The sequence below is a fragment of the Phytophthora cinnamomi genome, assembly GCF_018691715.1.
Source record: "Phytophthora cinnamomi strain GKB4 chromosome Unknown Contig60, whole genome shotgun sequence".
NCBI classification, from domain to species: Eukaryota; Oomycota; class Peronosporomycetes; order Peronosporales; family Peronosporaceae; genus Phytophthora; species Phytophthora cinnamomi.
In genome coordinates, this window is record NW_027150993.1 from 568,263 (window position 1) to 589,055 (window position 20,793).

At 55.7% G+C, this 20,793-nt stretch overlaps 6 protein-coding genes across 6 annotated transcripts; 3 read left to right on the top strand and 3 right to left on the bottom strand.

Annotated features, from left to right (window-relative positions):
• Window positions 1–4,391: 4,391 nt before the first annotated feature.
• On the bottom strand, window positions 4,392–6,833 carry IUM83_14077 (Voltage-gated Ion Channel (VIC) Superfamily; the record flags this gene model as incomplete). Its single annotated transcript, XM_067938798.1, has 4 exons — window positions 4,392–5,612; window positions 5,739–6,510; window positions 6,588–6,601; window positions 6,708–6,833. The coding sequence occupies 4 exons, from the start codon at window positions 6,831–6,833 to the stop codon at window positions 4,392–4,394; spliced, it is 2,133 nt and encodes a 710-aa protein (XP_067787453.1).
• Window positions 6,834–7,076: 243 nt separating this feature from the next.
• Window positions 7,077–9,309, bottom strand: IUM83_14078 (putative coiled-coil protein; the record flags this gene model as incomplete). The annotated part of the gene is made up of 8 exons (XM_067938799.1): window positions 7,077–7,112; window positions 7,205–7,236; window positions 7,329–7,430; window positions 7,496–7,524; window positions 7,683–7,727; window positions 7,812–7,898; window positions 7,978–8,183; window positions 8,278–9,309. 8 exons carry the CDS (start codon window positions 9,307–9,309, stop codon window positions 7,077–7,079), a joined length of 1,569 nt encoding a protein of 522 aa, XP_067787444.1.
• An 846-nt stretch (window positions 9,310–10,155) lies between these two features.
• Window positions 10,156–11,139, top strand: IUM83_14079 (putative oxidoreductase C19A8.06; the record flags this gene model as incomplete). Its single annotated transcript, XM_067938800.1, has 3 exons — window positions 10,156–10,496; window positions 10,571–10,735; window positions 10,809–11,139. 3 exons carry the CDS (start codon window positions 10,156–10,158, stop codon window positions 11,137–11,139), a joined length of 837 nt encoding a protein of 278 aa, XP_067787445.1.
• Window positions 11,140–11,710: 571 nt separating this feature from the next.
• IUM83_14080 (G-protein coupled receptor) lies at window positions 11,711–14,670 on the top strand (the record flags this gene model as incomplete). The annotated part of the gene is made up of 3 exons (XM_067938801.1): window positions 11,711–11,932; window positions 11,994–12,191; window positions 12,256–14,670. The coding sequence occupies 3 exons, from the start codon at window positions 11,711–11,713 to the stop codon at window positions 14,668–14,670; spliced, it is 2,835 nt and encodes a 944-aa protein (XP_067787504.1).
• A 641-nt stretch (window positions 14,671–15,311) lies between these two features.
• On the bottom strand, window positions 15,312–17,819 carry IUM83_14081 (V-type H(+)-translocating pyrophosphatase; the record flags this gene model as incomplete). The annotated part of the gene is made up of 3 exons (XM_067938802.1): window positions 15,312–15,623; window positions 15,705–15,881; window positions 15,969–17,819. 3 exons carry the CDS (start codon window positions 17,817–17,819, stop codon window positions 15,312–15,314), a joined length of 2,340 nt encoding a protein of 779 aa, XP_067787503.1.
• A 1,000-nt stretch (window positions 17,820–18,819) lies between these two features.
• Window positions 18,820–20,070, top strand: IUM83_14082 (Short/branched chain specific acyl-CoA dehydrogenase; the record flags this gene model as incomplete). The annotated part of the gene is made up of 1 exon (XM_067938803.1): window positions 18,820–20,070. The coding sequence occupies one exon, from the start codon at window positions 18,820–18,822 to the stop codon at window positions 20,068–20,070; it is 1,251 nt and encodes a 416-aa protein (XP_067787502.1).
• Window positions 20,071–20,793: the final 723 nt, after the last annotated feature.

Genomic DNA, 20,793 nt, shown 5'->3' on the forward strand with positions numbered 1-20,793 from the left:
CGTCGCCGTCGAACCCGTCGATGAAGACGCGACCCCGGCCGATTTGCCATTGCCGTTCGACTTGTCCGCTTTACCGGCGGACTCGGATTTGCCGTGACTGGTTTTCGCGTCCGTCGCCGTCGAACCCGTCGATGAAGACGCGACCCCGGCCGATTTGCCATTGCCGTTCGACTTGTCCGCTTTACCGGCGGACTCGGATTTGCCGTGACTGGTTTTCGCGTCCGTCGCCGTCGAACCCGTCGATGAAGACGCGACCCCGGCCGATTTGCCATTGCCGTTCGACTTGTCCGCTTTACCGGCGGACTCGGATTTGCCGTGACTGGTTTTCGCGTCCGTCGCCGTCGAACCCGTCGATGAAGACGCGACCCCGGCCGATTTGCCATTGCCGTTCGACTTGTCCGCTTTACCGGCGGACTCGGATTTGCCGTGACTGGTTTTCGCGTCCGTCGCCGTCGAACCCGTCGATGAAGACGCGACCCCGGCCGATTTGCCATTGCCGTTCGACTTGTCCGCTTTACCGGCGGACTCGGATTTGCCGTGACTGGTTTTCGCGTCCGTCGCCGTCGAACCCGTCGATGAAGACGCGACCCCGGCCGATTTGCCATTGCCGTTCGACTTGTCCGCTTTACCGGCGGACTCGGATTTGCCGTGACTGGTTTTCGCGTCCGTCGCCGTCGAACCCGTCGATGAAGACGCGACCCCGGCCGATTTGCCATTGCCGTTCGACTTGTCCGCTTTACCGGCGGACTCGGATTTGCCGTGACTGGTTTTCGCGTCCGTCGCCGTCGAACCCGTCGATGAAGACGCGACCCCGGCCGATTTGCCATTGCCGTTCGACTTGTCCGCTTTACCGGCGGACTCGGATTTGCCGTGACTGGTTTTCGCGTCCGTCGCCGTCGAACCCGTCGATGAAGACGCGACCCCGGCCGATTTGCCATTGCCGTTCGACTTGTCCGCTTTACCGGCGGACTCGGATTTGCCGTGACTGGTTTTCGCGTCCGTCGCCGTCGAACCCGTCGATGAAGACGCGACCCCGGCCGATTTGCCATTGCCGTTCGACTTGTCCGCTTTACCGGCGGACTCGGATTTGCCGTGACTGGTTTTCGCGTCCGTCGCCGTCGAACCCGTCGATGAAGACGCGACCCCGGCCGATTTGCCATTGCCGTTCGACTTGTCCGCTTTACCGGCGGACTCGGATTTGCCGTGACTGGTTTTCGCGTCCGTCGCCGTCGAACCCGTCGATGAAGACGCGACCCCGGCCGATTTGCCATTGCCGTTCGACTTGTCCGCTTTACCGGCGGACTCGGATTTGCCGTGACTGGTTTTCGCGTCCGTCGCCGTCGAACCCGTCGATGAAGACGCGACCCCGGCCGATTTGCCATTGCCGTTCGACTTGTCCGCTTTACCGGCGGACTCGGATTTGCCGTGACTGGTTTTCGCGTCCGTCGCCGTCGAACCCGTCGATGAAGACGCGACCCCGGCCGATTTGCCATTGCCGTTCGACTTGTCCGCTTTACCGGCGGACTCGGATTTGCCGTGACTGGTTTTCGCGTCCGTCGCCGTCGAACCCGTCGATGAAGACGCGACCCCGGCCGATTTGCCATTGCCGTTCGACTTGTCCGCTTTACCGGCGGACTCGGATTTGCCGTGACTGGATTTTCGCGTCCGTCGCCGTCGAACCCGTCGATGAAGACGCGACCCCGGCCGATTTGCCATTGCCGTTCGACTTGTCCGCTTTACCGGCGGACTCGGATTTGCCGTGACTGGTTTTCGCGTCCGTCGCCGTCGAACCCGTCGATGAAGACGCGACCCCGGCCGATTTGCCATTGCCGTTCGACTTGTCCGCTTTACCGGCGGACTCGGATTTGCCGTGACTGGTTTTCGCGTCCGTCGCCGTCGAACCCGTCGATGAAGACGCGACCCCGGCCGATTTGCCATTGCCGTTCGACTTGTCCGCTTTACCGGCGGACTCGGATTTGCCGTGACTGGTTTTCGCGTCCGTCGCCGTCGAACCCGTCGATGAAGACGCGACCCCGGCCGATTTGCCATTGCCGTTCGACTTGTCCGCTTTACCGGCGGACTCGGATTTGCCGTGACTGGTTTTCGCGTCCGTCGCCGTCGAACCCGTCGATGAAGACGCGACCCCGGCCGATTTGCCATTGCCGTTCGACTTGTCCGCTTTACCGGCGGACTCGGATTTGCCGTGACTGGTTTTCGCGTCCGTCGCCGTCGAACCCGTCGATGAAGACGCGACCCCGGCCGATTTGCCATTGCCGTTCGACTTGTCCGCTTTACCGGCGGACTCGGATTTGCCGTGACTGGTTTTCGCGTCCGTCGCCGTCGAACCCGTCGATGAAGACGCGACCCCGGCCGATTTGCCATTGCCGTTCGACTTGTCCGCTTTACCGGCGGACTCGGATTTGCCGTGACTGGTTTTCGCGTCCGTCGCCGTCGAACCCGTCGATGAAGACGCGACCCCGGCCGATTTGCCATTGCCGTTCGACTTGTCCGCTTTACCGGCGGACTCGGATTTGCCGTGACTGGTTTTCGCGTCCGTCGCCGTCGAACCCGTCGATGAAGACGCGACCCCGGCCGATTTGCCATTGCCGTTCGACTTGTCCGCTTTACCGGCGGACTCGGATTTGCCGTGACTGGTTTTCGCGTCCGTCGCCGTCGAACCCGTCGATGAAGACGCGACCCCGGCCGATTTGCCATTGCCGTTCGACTTGTCCGCTTTACCGGCGGACTCGGATTTGCCGTGACTGGTTTTCGCGTCCGTCGCCGTCGAACCCGTCGATGAAGACGCGACCCCGGCCGATTTGCCATTGCCGTTCGACTTGTCCGCTTTACCGGCGGACTCGGATTTGCCGTGACTGGTTTTCGCGTCCGTCGCCGTCGAACCCGTCGATGAAGACGCGACCCCGGCCGATTTGCCATTGCCGTTCGACTTGTCCGCTTTACCGGCGGACTCGGATTTGCCGTGACTGGTTTTCGCGTCCGTCGCCGTCGAACCCGTCGATGAAGACGCGACCCCGGCCGATTTGCCATTGCCGTTCGACTTGTCCGCTTTACCGGCGGACTCGGATTTGCCGTGACTGGTTTTCGCGTCCGTCGCCGTCGAACCCGTCGATGAAGACGCGACCCCGGCCGATTTGCCATTGCCGTTCGACTTGTCCGCTTTACCGGCGGACTCGGATTTGCCGTGACTGGTTTTCGCGTCCGTCGCCGTCGAACCCGTCGATGAGGACGCGGAATCGATCGACTTGTGGTAAGCGTTAGTGTGTGTACTCGGAGCTGTGCTTATTGTTGCCTGTGTGGCGAAAACGTTTGTTGTTGCGCTTTGCCGTTGAGCCTCCTGATTTGAGTTACCTTCAGCAATTGAGTTACGATTGTTATATCCAACCACGTTGTATCCTGTGAAACGTGATACGAGTTCGCTTCCTTGATGTGATGGCATTCTGTTGTTCGGCTTTTCGGCTTGAGATGTAATGTTAGTTGTGGCCGAATCACCGGGCTTCCCCTTGCTTGTTCTTGAACCGGAGAGTAGCTCGCTGTCCCTAGAGTCAGCGGTCATAGTTGAGGAAGTAGAACCAGCATTTTCCGTTGCAGCGGATTCAGTAATCGATGGCTGAAATTGTTCAGACGCGGTTGAGTATAGGTCGCCTCCTGTCCTCGATGCTGAAGTACTAGTAGTTGAAGTCGACAGCAAAGAACCTGACTTCTTTTCATCGTGCGTGCTTGTTTTCCAGTTGTGCGGTACTTTAGTCGATATGCTTGGTGCAGAGGGCTCTGCAGTAGTCGTTTCCTCTCCAAAGCTGCCCATTGAGTCTGCAATCGAAGACGCGTCCATTTTGTCGAGCTGTTGATGCTTAGTGTCCATCGTGGTAGCTGCAACAACGCTCGAAGCCGAAGCACTTTCCCTTTTCCAATTAGAACTTGCCAGTACCCGAGAATGCGATGTGGTTAGTCGGTCAACTCCAGCGCGAAAGAAAGACTGATCGGTATCCTCTTCAATGCTCGCAGCTTGTAGATACCGATCGGAGCTTGAGTCTGCCTCCTGGGCGGCTGTGGATGCGCGGTCTTCAACCCCGTACAAGGATGCCGTGTCCATGACAATAAAAATCAAGGCAGTGATCAAAACCCATCGTAGCAAGCCGCGTGTCCGTATCACCGTCATGATGTTGCACTGTTCGCAAACGCAGTGAAAGCGGAAGTGGCATTCGTCAGGTGAACAAACTCCATGGCAGGAAATAGCAGGAAATAGTCAGACCGCAGGAATGCTAGAGGGCTTTCTACCGATTTTTCGACGTAGTGAACCCATTTGAAACTATTGGTAATCCTCACGTCTTCCAACAAGACAACTAAATTATAAGCAGCAGTCCTGCGTTAAGCTAGTCCCAAAAAATATCTTCGTTTGCGGTGGTTTCCATGTCCCGCATAGCGCGCAAGCGGGTCAGATGCCGCGCCTGCGCCAACGATAGCCGCTCGATGAAGTTTGCATTGAATGACGGGGTCTGTTTCCTTCTCCCACTGGAAAGGAAGTTTCTGCCATTCCCTACGATTCCCGCGAAGGAGTTTATGCGCCCTTCAGACCTCCCAGACGTGCCGGCCCTGCTTGTCAAGGTCTCCAGGCGATCGCCGAGCCGTGCTTTGATCACTGCTGCCTGGGCCACCGTGCGGAAGCTCAACTTCTTGGTGTTCAGTATCTGCGTTGGTCTCCGGTTCATCTTTGACATTTTCTGGATGTTTTGCGCTGTTTGCATGCGTGATTCGCTGATGCGCCGAACTGCCAAGAAGAAAGTGGGGAACCTGTCCACAATCACCTCGAAGTTATCCTTGCTCAGATACATGAGCTCGCACATTCGCTCAGCCTTGACTTCGGCCGTCGTTGGTTGGCCTGTCAGTAGAGACGTCTCGCCGAAAAACGATCCCTCGCCCAGGTTACCCAGAGGAATATTGTCCACGAGTCCTGGTACGCATAGCGAGACTTGGCCAGTTTTGATGAAATAGAACTCGCTTGCAACCTCTCCGCACACAATGATGACTTCGCCGGGCATGGCTACGATTGGAACGAGGCACTGAACGATGGCCACGACACCTGAGTGAGATAGTGCCCGGAACAGCGGGACCTTGCGCACGAACTCGGAGTGTAAATTCAGCTTGAGCAACAATTTGAGGCGGTCAGGCAGATCAGCAAACAAGTTCTCGGTGGGGTCTTGCAGACGGGTGGTCAACGCGTAGTCGTAATACCGCCGGATTTTATTCTGCAAACCCAGCGGCACCTTCTTAAAACGCAGATAGTCATTGATCGAGTCCATTTGGTCCTTACGCGCGATTTCTTCTTTGTCCAGGTTTGATAGCAGATTTGCAGCGCTACCAATGATGCTGGCGTTGATGACGATGCCCACGAAGAGCATTACTGACGTGAACAACTTCTCAAATGATGTTTTGGGGCCGACGTCGTTGGCCGTAGTCACCATAATAGCGAAGTAAAACGCGTCGATGTATTGTTGCCCAAGCGAGTCGCTGCTTTGAACTTCAGGATCTGGCGCCCAGGTCGTATTGACACTCTCATTCATACTGATGTAGTAATACGTGCATGCGATGAGATGCTGTGAAACGAAAAAGATCACCGTCAATTTCAGCATTCGTAACATAGACGGATTCATCGAGCGGTCAATATGACCAGACACAGTTCGAACAAGCCCGGAATCTGATATTTTTGCCACACGAGCCACCTTCAGGATCTTCGAGAGTGTCAGCAATCCATTCGTCGTGCCTATCAGTGATGAGGGGAAGCTGCTAACAGCGTCCACGAGAAACCAGCTTTGGATATAGTTTCGTCGTATTTTGTCAAGGTCTTTGATTTCCTCGCCTGTCGCGTCGTCTTCGTAACTCGTGAAAAAATTCAGCGCCATTTCGATAAGGTAAATCACGTCCACCATTTCGTCGAGAGCATAGCTGATCCCCGTAGATTGCACCCCAAAACCCACCTTGATAGGTGTCATAGTAATCACGTATGCAATGGATGCGGTAATGACAAAATCCCACCAGTGGCGGAAGGTTGAGTGGATCGAGATTGTAAACTGGTTCGCTCTCCGTTTCTGGCTTTGCGCAAGCTGGCTAGCATTCAACACCATCACCTCACTGTCGACGAGTTCCGCTACTCGAGCCGATCGTTCTTCATCCAGCTTGATTTGAGAGGCCTTCTCAAACATCCGCGACACTGTCTGCTTGAACTTTGACACGTCCTCCATAATCGATGCTGTAACAGTACTGCGCCGTCGGCTTTCGAAATTGCTGTTCCTGCCAGTTGCGGTGCTGCTGCGGCGCCTACTTTCCGCACGACTGTTCCTTCGCTGCTGTACGCTTGATGGTGCAACAGAGCGCCGACCATCTGGCTCATCTAATACCACGGAGCTTAAGCGCTCGGCGAGTGACTTCCGCAATGATTTCTGGCGCGTAGTAGTTTCGGGGGCCTTCGAGTCCATTGCACTAGCAAGATCACCACTGCCAATGGTTTCCAGTTTATTGTCCACGTGAGGGAATACTTTTCTGGAGTTGCCGTGAAAACTGGACGAAGCAACCGAAGAAATATCATCTGCAGCACTTGCACCGTCCACATCCACATCCGACGTCAGCACTGTCCGTGCTTGTTTCTCTAGGTAACCTAAAATTTGTGTCTGGCTGTGTGATGGCCGACGTACCGACGTTTTAACGGATTTCAGGGTAGCATTTGCGTTGATAAGCGTGTCCAGTTGCTCTACGTGCCGAAGCACAGCTTCGCCGGCTGCTTCCACCTCCTGAATTCGGGTAGCTGATGGGCCTCTCATTAGCGGGTAAGCTTGGGTTGGCGCTATTGCTGGGTTTAGCAACGGAGATACCCCCGACATTCGCGACGCTGCTGTTTCTCTCGTGGTTGCCTCTGCCAATAAGCCTGCCTGCGGTGTAGCAATCTCAGCTACTGTCATTGGTGCACTTGGTGATGGCGCTGTCTCCATCGTTGTCACTGGAATTGGAGACTGTTCGGCTGCCGTAGCAGGTTCTTCTCCGCTCGTTTCAGCCATGACCGCCTCCTAGTTAACGTCGTCCCCACGCTGATAGTAAACCTCCTGTTGTGCTCACGCTCGAACACCAAGAGAACTACGTTAAATAGTTGTGCTCTCCGCTGGGCATTATCCCCACGACGTTATGTTCTGCGTACAATAGAAGCTTCTGGTACTAGCGCTCTTATCGCTGGAACCAGAACAAGTACAAAGTTAGTCGGAAAGCCGGGGTCACGACGGTACTATAAAAAGAGAGCTTGGTTCGCTGGGCCAGTTTCGTACGTGGAGACACTCGATCTAACTGACTCGAATCGTCCAGTGAATATGTTGTGGGCAATTTTATCACAGCCCCAGCGAAGTATTTGTACACACGAACTTCATCGCCTACATCAGTCACGTCAGAAAAAAAGTCTAAAAACAAATCATTGAGCCGGGTTACATGACATTACAGTCGGGTGCCGTAGGTGCAGTATCAAGCCTCATCATCAATCGGAGTCAAAATCGGAATCAGAGTCGCCATATCTCTTTACCGGAGGAGGCGGAAGTCCTCCAGCTGGTCGAGCTGGTGGCGGTGGTGGTAAACCTGGAGGAAGAGGTGGTTGAGCTCGATCCGCTGCTGGTGCTGCCGGTGAAGACGAAGCTGCGCCAGTCGCATTTGGAGACGGGCCTTCAGGGTCCATGCTGCAAGTGCGCAACAAAAAAAAATCATCAGACCAGCTCGTGATAAATGAGCAAATTGCATATACTGGCAACCGAGAAACATACTTGAGGATGTCTAGAGTCACACCATCCATCATCAGCTTGTGTTGGATTACGCCGTCTGGCATACCCAATTTCCGCATTTTAAAGTATCTGCCGCAAAAAAAAGCAGAGGAATGCATGATCAGGCTGGTAAATAGGCATTGCAAAAGATAAAAGCAAGCCAGCTCACTTTTCAAAGGCCGGGTCATCCTTCAGCTTCATCACTCCAGAGTCGGCAGCCGGCGGTTCATCCACAGCAAACTCTTCGATGTCGTCGTCACTGGAGCTCTCCATCTCGCTTACTGGCGGTGCAGGACGCCCAGTCGAAGATGGCGGTGGCGGAGGAGGGGCTGGGGGTCCATCTCCAAACAACGACGCCGGCCCACCGAAAGAGGACTGCGGTCGATACCAACATCAAAGAGAAACAAAATGTCATCAAATCAAGCAAATATTCACCCCACCACCAACAACAACAAAACATCACACGAACCGTTGGCGAGATCGGCGGTGGAGGCGGCGGGAACGGCATGCCAATGTTGCCCGACGGTCGGCGTTCAGCAGCGCGCGGCTCCGACAGCGACGGCGGCGGCGGGGGTAGTTCCATCCTCTCGTCATCGGCCGAGGAGCTCTCGTCCTCAGACCGCGGCAGGGGCGGGGGCATGATGGGCAGGATCGGGCCCGTGGGCTCCGCGTCCATTGTGGGCGCCAGTCCCCCGCTGGGCGAGGGGCCCTCCGGGTCCATGTTGAGGATGTTGGGGTCCATGCCATCCATCAGGAGCTTGTGCTCGATCACCTGGTCGGGGATCCCGAGGCGGCGCATGGTGAAGTACTTGGCGTACACGGGGTCGTCCTTCAACTTCAACACCGGGGGGGCATCACTCTGCTGCTCTTCAACTTCGCCTTCATCATCGTCAAAGTCCCCCATGGACGAAGGCGGGGGCGGAGGCATGGACGCAGCCCCGGGGGACGACGGCGGAGGAGGAGGGGGCACTATTAGGGCGCCCTCCATTCCGTCCATGGACGGCGGTGGAGGCGGCGGGGGCGGCAGACCCTCAATAGAAGCCCCCTCTTCCTCTGGAGGGGGTGGGGGTGGCGGCATCGGCGTCCCATTGGCTGCCGCGGCCTCCATGGATGGCAGGTCTTGGTCTGAGATGCCTAGATTCATCTGGTTCGCAGCTAAATTTAGACCGGCATCTTCACCCCCCGCGGCCGCCGCCACCTCCGCGTCTGAGACGTTCAGATCTGGAATGCTGTTGAGCTTGGCCTCCAAAATGGCCAATAGGATCTCGACCCGCGTCACGTTGTCCGACACGCGCGCGATCCGCTCCTCGCACTCGTGCGCGAAGTGGTTGAGGAAGCGCGTGGTGTTGGCCACGAAGTTGTTGATAAGCAGCAGCGACTTGGCCGCCGGGATGGACGGCAGCTGTGACAGGTCCACGGGCAGCTCGGCGTCCTCCTCGGGCGGCGGCGCAGCGGCGGCGGGGGCGGAGGCCTCCACGAGCGCCGAGGATGACGGCGCCATGCTTCAGCTCTCGGGCGAATTGAAGAATGAGCGAGCAGCCAATCAGCGATCGAGAATTTACTGAATGCTTTTTTATCCGGCGGTCGGTATAGTTTTATCCGGCGCCTAATTTAGTGTAGCGTACACAAAGGCAAATTGAAGTTGGTTGGGTCCAACGGGATATGTCTCTGCGTCTAGGAGCTCGACGCAGCATCGATTTCAGCTTAGTGTGTAAAACAACAGCAACCACAGTGCTTTGGACGCATCGAAGACGAACATGGTGAGCGGTGTTGAGTCGTAGTTGCCGAGATGATATTTCCAGCTCCGGTTTTCTAAAAGTGACAGGTACTACTGCAAAGGGAGAACCAGCCAGCTATGGATAGAAATGAAGGACCAACTGCAAGATTGCCAAGGGCGTGGACAGGTAAACCGGCATGAGAGACCTAAGCCCTATTTCTGGGATCTACATTCTTAGCTGCACGTTAGAGCGAGTTCGACACCTATAATGACTTGCATTCAATTCTTGACAAACGCGAATCGACAAAGGCGGGTCAACGTGAAGTTTTGAATTTGTGAGCATGCGAGGGCGGTTTTTCTTCATCTGTGCTTCATTGCTGTGAAGACACGGCATACACGACTCGATGCAGTGGGCAAAGATTATGCAATCGTTTCCACGCCATGCAAAGTTGATGCAGTCGGTAAAACTGCACAATCCGCGAATTGATTAGGATACGTTCATGTCATTCACGGGTGCGCGCGTATTCCAGCAAAGAAACGATTACTGAGTATTTCTGCTTCAGCTCACCAATTTCCATTTTTCAAAACACCAAGCCACCGACAAGTCAGCCAGAAGTGCCATTGAACAGCATGTCGATTTCACCCAAGCACGCGCTCATTGTCGGGGCCTCATCCGGCATCGGCCTCGCCATGGCACACAAAATGGCTCCGCTTGTGACCAAACTCACGCTTTGCTCGCGCTCCTGTCCCCCTGATCTGGTCTTGTCGATCAAAGAGAAGAACCCCAATGTGGAAGTGGAGCACGAGCGCTTGGACATGTCGTTGCTGCACGACGTGCGCCGGTTTACAACCAAGCATGCGAAAACCAGGTTTGACTGGATTCTCTTGACCGCGGGCATACTATTCTTTCGGGAGCAAAAGCAGACCTCCGAAGGCTTGGACGACAAGCTAGCCACCATGTACTACGCGCGGTAAGTTACTGTATTCCTCGTTGTATTTTGCGGCACTAGCGGATATTTTACGAAACGTGGCTGAACGTGAACAGGTTCATGCTGGTGCATGATTTGCTGCCAAACTTGAACCGTCCGGGCGTTCGCGTGCTGTGTGTTCTGGCCGCTGGACAAGCTAACATCACCCCGAACCTGGATGATCTGGATCTGAAGCACTCCTACTCGATGAACGGCGTAGCGCACGCCACTGTCCTCTACCTGTATGTCAATTCATGTGGCTCTTTACCTCGGCCAGTTTACTTATCATGGCGATTCTGCTTGGTGCCAATGCAGGGATCTGATGATGCAGGCGCTGTCGGAACACGCCCCCAACGCGACTTTCATGCATATCGAGCCGGGGTTCGTAAACACGAACTTGGTTGAGAACACGTGGTGGTACATCCGTATCCCCATGAAGATCGCTGCCTGGCTGGTGGCGGAATCCCCCGAGAAGAATGCGAAGGGGCTGCTGCAAGCGTTTACCAAGGACGAGTATACTTCTGGCTGGAAGCTGCTGAACAAACGCGCGGAGGAGGTCCCCAAAACCAAGTTTCACACGGACGAGCTCAAGGACATCGTGTGGAATCACACGCTGCAAACCATTGACGACGTACTCAAGCAGTGACACTTCCATGAGTGGAGTCGGCTTTTCTGCTTCAACTAGCGTTAGAAGCAACTCCAACGTTTTGACAGTGAATGAAACGGTGTGATATTGGTTTCACTACTACTTTTTCTTTGAACATCGATTTCACACGCATCATAACGACTGTTTCTTGTTGGCTTCAAACACAGATGAACTTACGGTTCGTCTTTATTCATCCATACCGTAGCGGTCAAAGTAGGTGCCTCTCCCTTCCCTACAGTGCACTCTCCAATAAAAAATGGTAAATTTAACGTGCTCCTTATGCAGACACGACAAGTGTTCGACCTACGAGAATGGTGCTTCGAGCAGAGGTCTATCTATCAATACCGTTTTGTATTGTATTGGGAGCACTAATAAATATTACAATTTTGCCACAAACAATAATAAATACTAGAAACTACTTATATCAATTTCCGACCTCTGACTTCGAGGCAAGTAACGTTGACAACGTTACGTTGTGCACGCTATTCCTGCTGCGCGTTTCACAACCGACGCTTGTTCGCTCGCTCTGACCTCTCTCTTTGGACATTCTCCAAGCAGTTAATTCCTCGAGATGGTGTGGCTGCTGCTGGTCTTCGCAGTGGCCGCGAGCATCGGATTTGTCACCACACAGGCATACCCAGTTGGGCCGAACCGATTTCTCGGCACCTGTCTTGACTCAGCATGGGTGAAGACAATGGAGACTGAGCTCGGCGTCTCCAGCACCGCCCGCGACTCCAGTGACCGTCTCGTCTATCCGTTTCTGCAGACAGCACTCAAGTACCCTCGATACACTGTACTTACCAGCTTTGTTTATCCTGCTCAGCAACGGAGGTGCTAATGACTTTGTCACACAGGTTGATGACCCTCGGACGGCTTCAGGGACCGCATTTACCGACAGCTGCATGCCTAAGGGCAACGTGTTTTATGGAGCCAACCAGGACGCGGACGGCAAAACTCGAGGTGAGGTGAACGGCACCCTCGTTTTGGACATTGGAGACTGGGACACGCATTGGCTCGCATCCTTGGTGGTGGCGATTCTCGCGGAAGAAGTGGTGCGTGTGCCCTAACTATTGAATGGGCTTGTAAGCGGTCTCACAATTTGGATATGTGGTACAGGTCGGCTATAAAGTATCTATCAGTGTAGGCGGTGAAAGCAGTGACGTCACGCAGCGCATGTCATCAGCGAAGACAGGTGTGTGCACCCCAACTCACGCGAACACCGAGGTCTGGACCTCCAGCTCGATGTCGGCTTTGAAAGTCTACTTCAACGAGAGCTATTTAGTTGGTGGGATCGGGTACTACGGGCTTTCCGGGATTTACACAACGCACAAACTTGTAGTTGACGGAGCTGCGGTGTCACCGCAATACTTTCCGGGCTTCTGGATGCACTACAAGTACAGCGATACTCTTATTAATGGACTGAGTGTGACGACGTTCATGAACAACGCGAACTACTACCCTCCGGCCAGCACGTACTGCCCAGATGACACTTTGGGATGCAAAAATAATTGTTCAAAGTCAGAGGCATGCACACTACGAGAAAATGGAGGCGGGATTTGTTTGGTGTTGGCCATGATGACAACTGGTTTTGATAAAGGTTATTTCCAAGCTGTGTTGTCCAACCTTGGTATTCCTGCTTACTTTTGCTTCATCGGATATGGAGGCGTGACCAAGTATGCATCCGACGCAGCCATAAGTGGTGATCCAGTACTTTTCTATCATTATGAACCCGATCTGTTCCATGTGACGCACAAGGGAAAATTCGACCGAGTGTTTCTGCCGCGCACAGACCCCGACCGAGTAAAGTTGTCTACGGGAAACTATGGCGAGCATGGCTACGGTGGCAAAACAGACAACCCTATCGATGTGGACTATCCAAGCTTGCCACTCTCTAAGTTTGCTTCCTTGATCATCAAAGACTTACCGATTGGATCTCTGTTTTCCAAGCTGTCGCTCTCAGATTCGGACATCAATGATCTTCTCGGTAAGTATAGTAATGCTTCTAGCGCAAGTGAGCCAGAGCCGTACTTCAGTGCAGCCTGCAACTGGGTGAAAACCAACTACGATATCTGGAGCGACTGGATGGATCGACTTCCATTGTGCACGTTCGAAGACCACATCATTGAAAATATCACCGGCTGCGAGAACGGTAGTTCAGTTCGCGAAATCCAGTTTGCCTGGAAGTCGCCAAACCCGGGAAATACAACATTGCCAAACAATTGTGACGGAGGCGTCGACGTTCTGCCGGAGACCATCGAAACGAGTCGTTCCTGTGACTGGATCTTTGAGAATCGACGGATATGGTCAGGTTGGGTCGACACCAAGCCTGCGTGCGACTCCACCTTCTACGACTATAACGTGTCCGAGTGCGATTCCAACGCGCACCGCACTGTGACCTACTTCTGGAAGCTCCCATATACCTCCAACGCTCAGTACTCCGCCGAGTGCTCAGGAGGAGACAGCTTGTCAGATCCCGTAGTGATCGATTGCGAGTACATGCCGACATCGTCACCGACGTTCGCTGCGCTGACGGTTCTTGCGGTGATTGTAGTTGTTATGCTCTTTGTGGCCATCATCGTCGTCTTCAAAGAGCGCAACGCGCCGATCATCCGCCGTTCCCAATATGAAATGCTGCTTTTGATGATTTTCGGTGGCTTCTTCACCACAGGCGCGGCCATAGCGTATGCTGGTCGACCTTCGCGTTTTCTCTGTGGGGTCCGTCCGGTCCTGATCTGCATGGGCTTTACCACCATCTTCGGCGCGCTCGTCATCAAATCGCTGCGCGTCTACCGAGTGTTCATGCGGTCCGCCATGAAGCGCGTCAAGGTGACGCTGTTCCGCATCCTGAAAATCCTCTCCATCTTCTACGTCGGCGACATCGTCATCTTCGTCGCTTGGTTCGGAGCCGACTTTCCCAAGCCGACCATCACCACGGAAGCAGCTACTGAATTCCGAGGCATTGTGGACCGAATATCCTGCAGCTCGTCCAGCTTCATCTTCACGGCACTTCTCATATTCTGGAAGGCCATCTTGCTCGTGCTGGGACTCTACTTGTCCTTCCTCATTCGCAACGTGTCGGTGGACTTCCAGGAGACCCCATGGATTTTCGGCTCCGTGCTGGTGGTTCTCGTGGGTTGCCTCGTGATCATGCCCATGACGTATCTCGTCACGATGCGCGCCTCGACGTATTACGTGTTCCTCGCGCTGGCACTGATGATCTGTACGATCCTGATCATGTGTCTCATGCTCGTGCCGAAGATGTTCCGCCTGAAGGAAGTCTCTGCATCTTCTGGCACGAGGACCGGGAATAGTATGAAGAGCAGGAACAGCATGATCCCGATGAAGCAGAACGGTACGAACGGTACGAACGCTACCAACCTTACGAATATTAGCGAGACCGATATCCCGCGTGATGCATCACGCAAGGCGTCGCAAAAGTACCAAATAAGACCTCTTCGCAACCTGAACTCAGCAACAAACAATAACGACTCGACGAGTGCTGACGAGGTAACTAACACGACCAATTATTAGCCATAGGAACACCACGAAAAATTTAATTTTCCGCCGTATTTCATGAAGAAGATGATTGAACAAGAAAGATCAACGTCAGAAGAAATCTACCGTTTTGGTGCATCAAAAGTATGGGTTCATGAGTGCTGGCCGCGTAGGAAGGTTTTGATTCTCGTCGCTCTTGGCACCATTGTCAAATAATAATGCGCATAAAATAACCGACAGAAAGTGCACAAAATCGTTATACTAATGTTTGTATAGAGTGAACCATATCTCGCCAGTACAATAGTACCCGATAGCAAAAAAATCAATGCTAGGAGTGTCAGGAAACTAAAATGTTTTGCAGTGTTCGAGTGAGCCGATACCATCGTTATGGAGACGGTGACTCGCCGTCTCCACTTCGTCGTTAGTTCTCCCTGCGGAAGTCTTAGTCGTGTTTCGGAAACTTACAGTAAAGTCGAGACTGCAGAATGAAGTTGAGAAGCTGTAGGGCACACATGTATTCGTCAATTGCATGCGTCTGGCAAGGACAGGTTGTTCCAAGGCAGCTAAGCACACTGCTAGCTGTCCTTATGCTTCATTGGCCTTTGTTAGATTCTCACAGTGTCACCAAGGCAAAATGGCGGTACACAACTTGTATCCTATATGAGGCTACGGAACGCTTACTCGCGCGACACAAACAGCGGACCAAATACCAGCACTGTCGTGGACAGCAGCTTGATCACCACGTGCAGGGCCGGGCCAGCTGTGTCCTTGAACGGATCACCCACCGTGTCACCAGTGACGGCAGCCTTGTGAGCCTCGCTGCCCTTGCCTCCGAAGTTGCCAAGCTCCACATACTTTTTGGCGTTGTCCCAGGCTCCGCCCACGTTGTCCAGGAACAGAGCCATCATGATGCCAGTCACCGTGCCGAACATGAGGTAACCCGCAAGGGCCTCGGCTCCTAGCAGCGGCTTGCCTTGGTACTCTCCAATCTACTCATAAAAATATACACAAACGTTCAGCTTCAACCTTACTACCCATCAATAAAAGCGAGGCGATGAATGAAAACGTACCACGCGGAAGATAATACCAACAGAGACCGGCATCAGCACAGCCAGCAGGCCCGGGAAACGCATTTGCTTCAATGCAGCCTTGGTGACGAGTGCAACGCACGTGCGGTAGTCGGGTTTGGCCTTGTACTCCATGATTCCCGGATAAATCTCAAACTGGTGGCGCACTTCGTTGACAACCTCGCCAGCGGTCTCACCCACAGCGGCAACAGCGAGGCCCGTGAAGAAGAATACCATCATAGTGCCCAAAAGACCGCCAACGAGGACCTCGACCGTCGCAATATCCACAGTCTTGAACTCGCGCCCGGCGAACTCGGAGAACTCATCCATGAATGCACCAAACAATACGAAGCAAGCCAGGGCGGCCGAGCCGATCGAGTAACCCTTGGTGATAGCTTTAGTCACGTTGCCAGCAGCGTCCAATTTGTCCGTGGCGTCTCGCACATACTCCGGTTGACGGCTCATTTCAGCAATACCACCAGCGTTATCGGCGATCGGTCCGTAGTTGTTCATCGCCAGCACAAATACCGCAGAGGACAGCATGCCCATAGTTGCCACGGCCGTTCCAAAGAGCCCCGCATGACGGTTCCCCTGGCCACCGATACCGGATCCGGCACCCAAGTGGTAGGCAGAGATCACGGCAAAGCTCACCATGAGTGTAGGCACAACAGTAGACTTCATGCCCACGGCCACACCGGTAATGATATTCGTGCCGTGGCCCGTGGTGCTAGCCTTGGCAATGCTGCGCACAGGCGGGTGGGCGTAGTCCGTGTAGTACTGCGTCGATTTGACAAACACATAGGCTGTGAGCATTCCAACGACACCGCAGAGGAAAAAGTTCATCCACGCCGTGGGGTACTCCGGTGTGTAAAGCAGCCAGCGCGTCGTGAAAGCGAAGCCCGCCAGCGCTAATGCCAGCGACACATTGTATCCAGTCTGCAACGTAGCCATCGGGTTGTGGTCGGGACGCGAAGCCTCGACATCCGAAGGTGCTCTCACCATCAAAATGCCAGCGCTGCTCACAGCAATGTCGAAGGCGTGCACAACCACAGGGAAGAAAACAAATGCGATAGGGTACGGCAGCTGGGCTTCGCGTGCCAGCGTGCCACCAAGAATCATGGCGCCAATGATCTCGGCCGCGACGGACTCGAACACATCAGCACTGCTGCCGACGCAGTCGCCCACCATGTCTCCCACCAGGTCGGCGATGACCGCCGGGTTCCGCGGGTCGTCTTCGGGGATGCCCACCTCCACCTTCCCCACGAGGTCCGCGCCCACATCGGCCGCCTTGGTGTAGATGCCGCCTCCGAGCTGCATGAACAGCGCCACGAAGGACGCGCCGAAGCCGTAGCCGACCATGAGCAGCGGGATCTCCGTGGGTCGCAGCAGCGAGCCGAACAGCACGTAGAGCACCAGGTAGAGCGTGCTGACGCCGCCCACGCAGAGCGTAATGTCCAGCACGGCCGAGAACGCGCCGCCGCGGAAGCACACGAGCAGCGCCTCGCCGTAGCTGCCGCGCGCGGCGCTGGCCACGCGGACGTTGGACCTTGCCGAGACCCACATGCTGACGTAGCCGGCGGCCGCGGAGCACACGGCGCCGACCAGGAAGGCCGCGGAGGCCACGAGCCCGAGCGTGACGTTGCCGAGCTTCTCGACGCCCGAGCCGAGCGCGCTGCTGGGGCGCAGGGCGTAGCTGAAGAAGATGAGGCCGGCGATGGCCACGGCGATGCGCGCGATGGCCGAGTACTGGATGCGCAGGAAGCCCTCGGCGCCCTGGCGGATGGGCGTGGCCACCTCCTTCATCTCGGCCGAGCCCGCGTCCTTGGCCAGCACCCAGTGCGACAGGTACAGCGCGAAGGCGGCGCCGTAGCCGCAGATGGTGAACACCAGGAAGATGGGGCGGAAGCTGCCGCCGAACAGCAGCAGCAGCGCCCCCAGCGCCGAGATGCCCGCGAGCGCCGGCTGCAGGTCCAGCGACCGCGCGTAGGCCAGCGCGGCGGACGAGCCGACGCCCATGTCGTCCAGCTCCGGGTCGTCGGCGCCCGTCAGCGGGTCGGACGCCGCGGCCCCCGCGAGGCCGAACTCGATGTCCACGGCGGTCGGCGGCTTCTCGAGCATCTTGTGAAGGGTGCAGCAGGCGTGGGTGGAGAGAGGGGGGCTGGAGGAGACGCTGGAAGACGCTGGAAGACGGTGGGAGGCGTCGACGGAGATGACGAATGGAGCAAGTCCGACCTGCCTCGCGTTGATGTTGCCACGTTTAAAACCCCCTCCAAACGGTTTGATGCGCGTAGTTTGATCACTCCCGTCGTCAGCAGCTGTCGCGAATCAACACGTTTGATACGTTCCGTTGAATGTGCCCGTCACGCGAAATGTGTATGCGGGTTTGTATACCTCGGAGGCAAGGGGACTTTTATTGAGGACAAATAGCTGTTTTTTATGGCTACATCTAAAGGTTCGAAAGGGCGCAGAACCCCTCGACGCGCAACCTGATGTCATACCTAGCTTCTAGTTCGCGGGCAACGGGAACAGCGCTTCCTCTCGGGAAGGCGCTAAACCATCGAATGAGAGCACCGCGTCTAGCGTGCGAAACGGAGCCTCCGCTTTCGAAGGCGAAATTGGGGCCGGGGTTCGCGAAATGCAGCCTTTCAGGATTGCGCCTGATTTTAAAAATCTGCAATAATAGGGGTTATGTTTGGTAGCACAGTGAAATCGAGTTCATTTTTTATGAGGTTGCTAATTGAGTGGCTGATCAACTATTATAATACAAGTTGCTTGAGACCACTTTTCGGTCTCACCAAACAATTCAGTTTGGTCAACCAAGTTTGATGACTTTTTTGATACACCCTAACCCTCGTGATCAAACCATAGGGTGGGGCGACTCCACTAAGTGCGATCTGATTTCGAGGGTTGTGCCACTCGTACAACCCTCGAAATCGGATCGCATTTAGCGGAGGAGATAGCTTCAACCATATGGCTGCATCCAATCAAATTCGCTTGACGACAACTTCAAGCTGCACCGTCGGGCAACATCGGGCGACACGCACTCAGTCTCCATCGCGCCGCCTCGAGCGCAGGCGTATCACCCGCATCTCTTCGTGCCTGCTCGTCGTATCTGCCGATGCTGCCGTCCGTCGCGCTGCGCCTTCGCTGCGCCAGCCGCCGCCCCCTGCCGCTCGCCGCTGCGCTCGGCCGCCGCCTCGAGTCGACGCTGGCGCCGCTGACGCAGCTGTCCGAGGACGAGAGCATGTTCAAGGACACGGTGGCGCGCTTCGCGGCCGACGTGGTGGCGCCGCACGCGCGCGCCATGGACTCGGCGGGCGAGATGGACCACTCCATCACGCGCGGGCTGTTCGAGAACGGGCTGCTGTCCGTGGAGGTGCCGGCCGACTTCGGCGGCAGCGAGGCGTCCTTCATGAGCCTGTGCCTGACCATCGAGGAGCTGTCCAAGGTGGACCCGGTCGTGGGGCTGCTCTGCGACCTGCAGAACACGGTGGTCAACAACGTCTTCCTGCTGCACGGCTCGGACGCGCAGAAGCACAAGTACCTGCCGCGGCTCAGCGCCGACATGATCGGCAGCTTCTGCCTCAGCGAGGCCGGCTCCGGCAGCGACGCCTTCGCGCTCAAGACGCGCGCGGAGCCGTCGGCCGACGGCAGCTACTTCTCGCTCACGGGCCAGAAGATGTGGATCTCCAACGCCGAGTACGCGGGCGTGTACCTGGTCTTCGCCAATGCCGACCCGGCCAAGGGCTACAAGGGCATCACGTGCTTCATCGTGGACAGGGACATGGAGGGCCTCGAGATCGGCAAGCCCGAGGAGAAGCTGGGCATCCGCGCGTCCTCCACGTGCACCGTCACGCTCACGGACGTGAAGGTGCCCAGGGAGAACATCCTCGGGGAGCTGGGCAAGGGCTACAAGATCGCCATCAGCACGCTCAACGAGGGGCGCATCGGCATCGCGTCGCAGATGCTGGGGCTCGCCCAGGGCGTCTACGACCAGACCATGCCCTACCTCTTCGAGCGCCAGCAGTTTGGCACCCACATCGGGGAGTTCCAGGCCATGCAGCACCAGTACGCCGAGGCCGCGCTGGATATTGAGACGGCGCGACTGCTAGTATACAACGCGGCGCGGCTCAAGGATGCGGGCCAGCCGTTCGTCAAGCAGGCTGCCATGGCCAAGCTCCACGCCTCACGCGTGGCGGAGAAGACGGCGTCGAAGTGCATCGAGTGGCTCGGCGGCATCGGGTTCACCAAGTACCTGCTCGCGGAGAAGTTCTACCGCGACGCCAAGATCGGCGCCATCTACGAGGGCACCAGCAACATGCAGCTCACGACGATCGCGAAGCTCGTCGCGGAGGAATACAAAAAGTGATCAAAGACCTCACACAAGCGACCGCAGCAGCAATGCCAACTACAAAATCAAAGCTCTTGTATCACCTAGTTGTTTGTGTCTGTGGTGTCATCTAGAGCTGCGAAATTGTTCAGTGCCTTGACGCTCCCGCTGCTCATAGGCTCCACTTGATACTTCGCCTGTGACATCGTGCGAGCGGCGGTAGCATTGGTGACAGTATTGGTGGCGGTATCACCCCCGTTTGTCTTGGCCGCATCGCCCGGAACTAGACTCGCCCTACTCTTCGCACTACTTAAAGTGCTTGACGTGGCTACCGCTTTCAAGCGGAACATCTTAGGAACATGATCAGAACCGTGCAGAAGAGCAGTGCACAGGCCAGTAACACGTAGTACGCCGCCGCTCGCATCTCCACGAGATACGGCATCGGGAGGATGACAAGGCAGCCCACAAGAACTACGCAGACTGAGCCGAATACCCACGGCGTCTCCTGGAAGTCCACCGACACGTTGCGGATCAAGAAGAACAACTACATGCTCGCCATGAGTTCCAGAAAATGAGCAGTGCTGTGAAGATGAAGCTCGAGGGCTTGGACGAAATCCGGTCCACTGAGCCTCGAAATTCCGTAGCTTCTTCCGTAGTGACGGTGGGCTCGAGGAAGTCGGCAGCGTACCAAGCGATGAAAATGACGACGTAGAAGATGGCGAGGATCTTCAGGATGCGGAATAGCGTCACCGTCACGCGCTT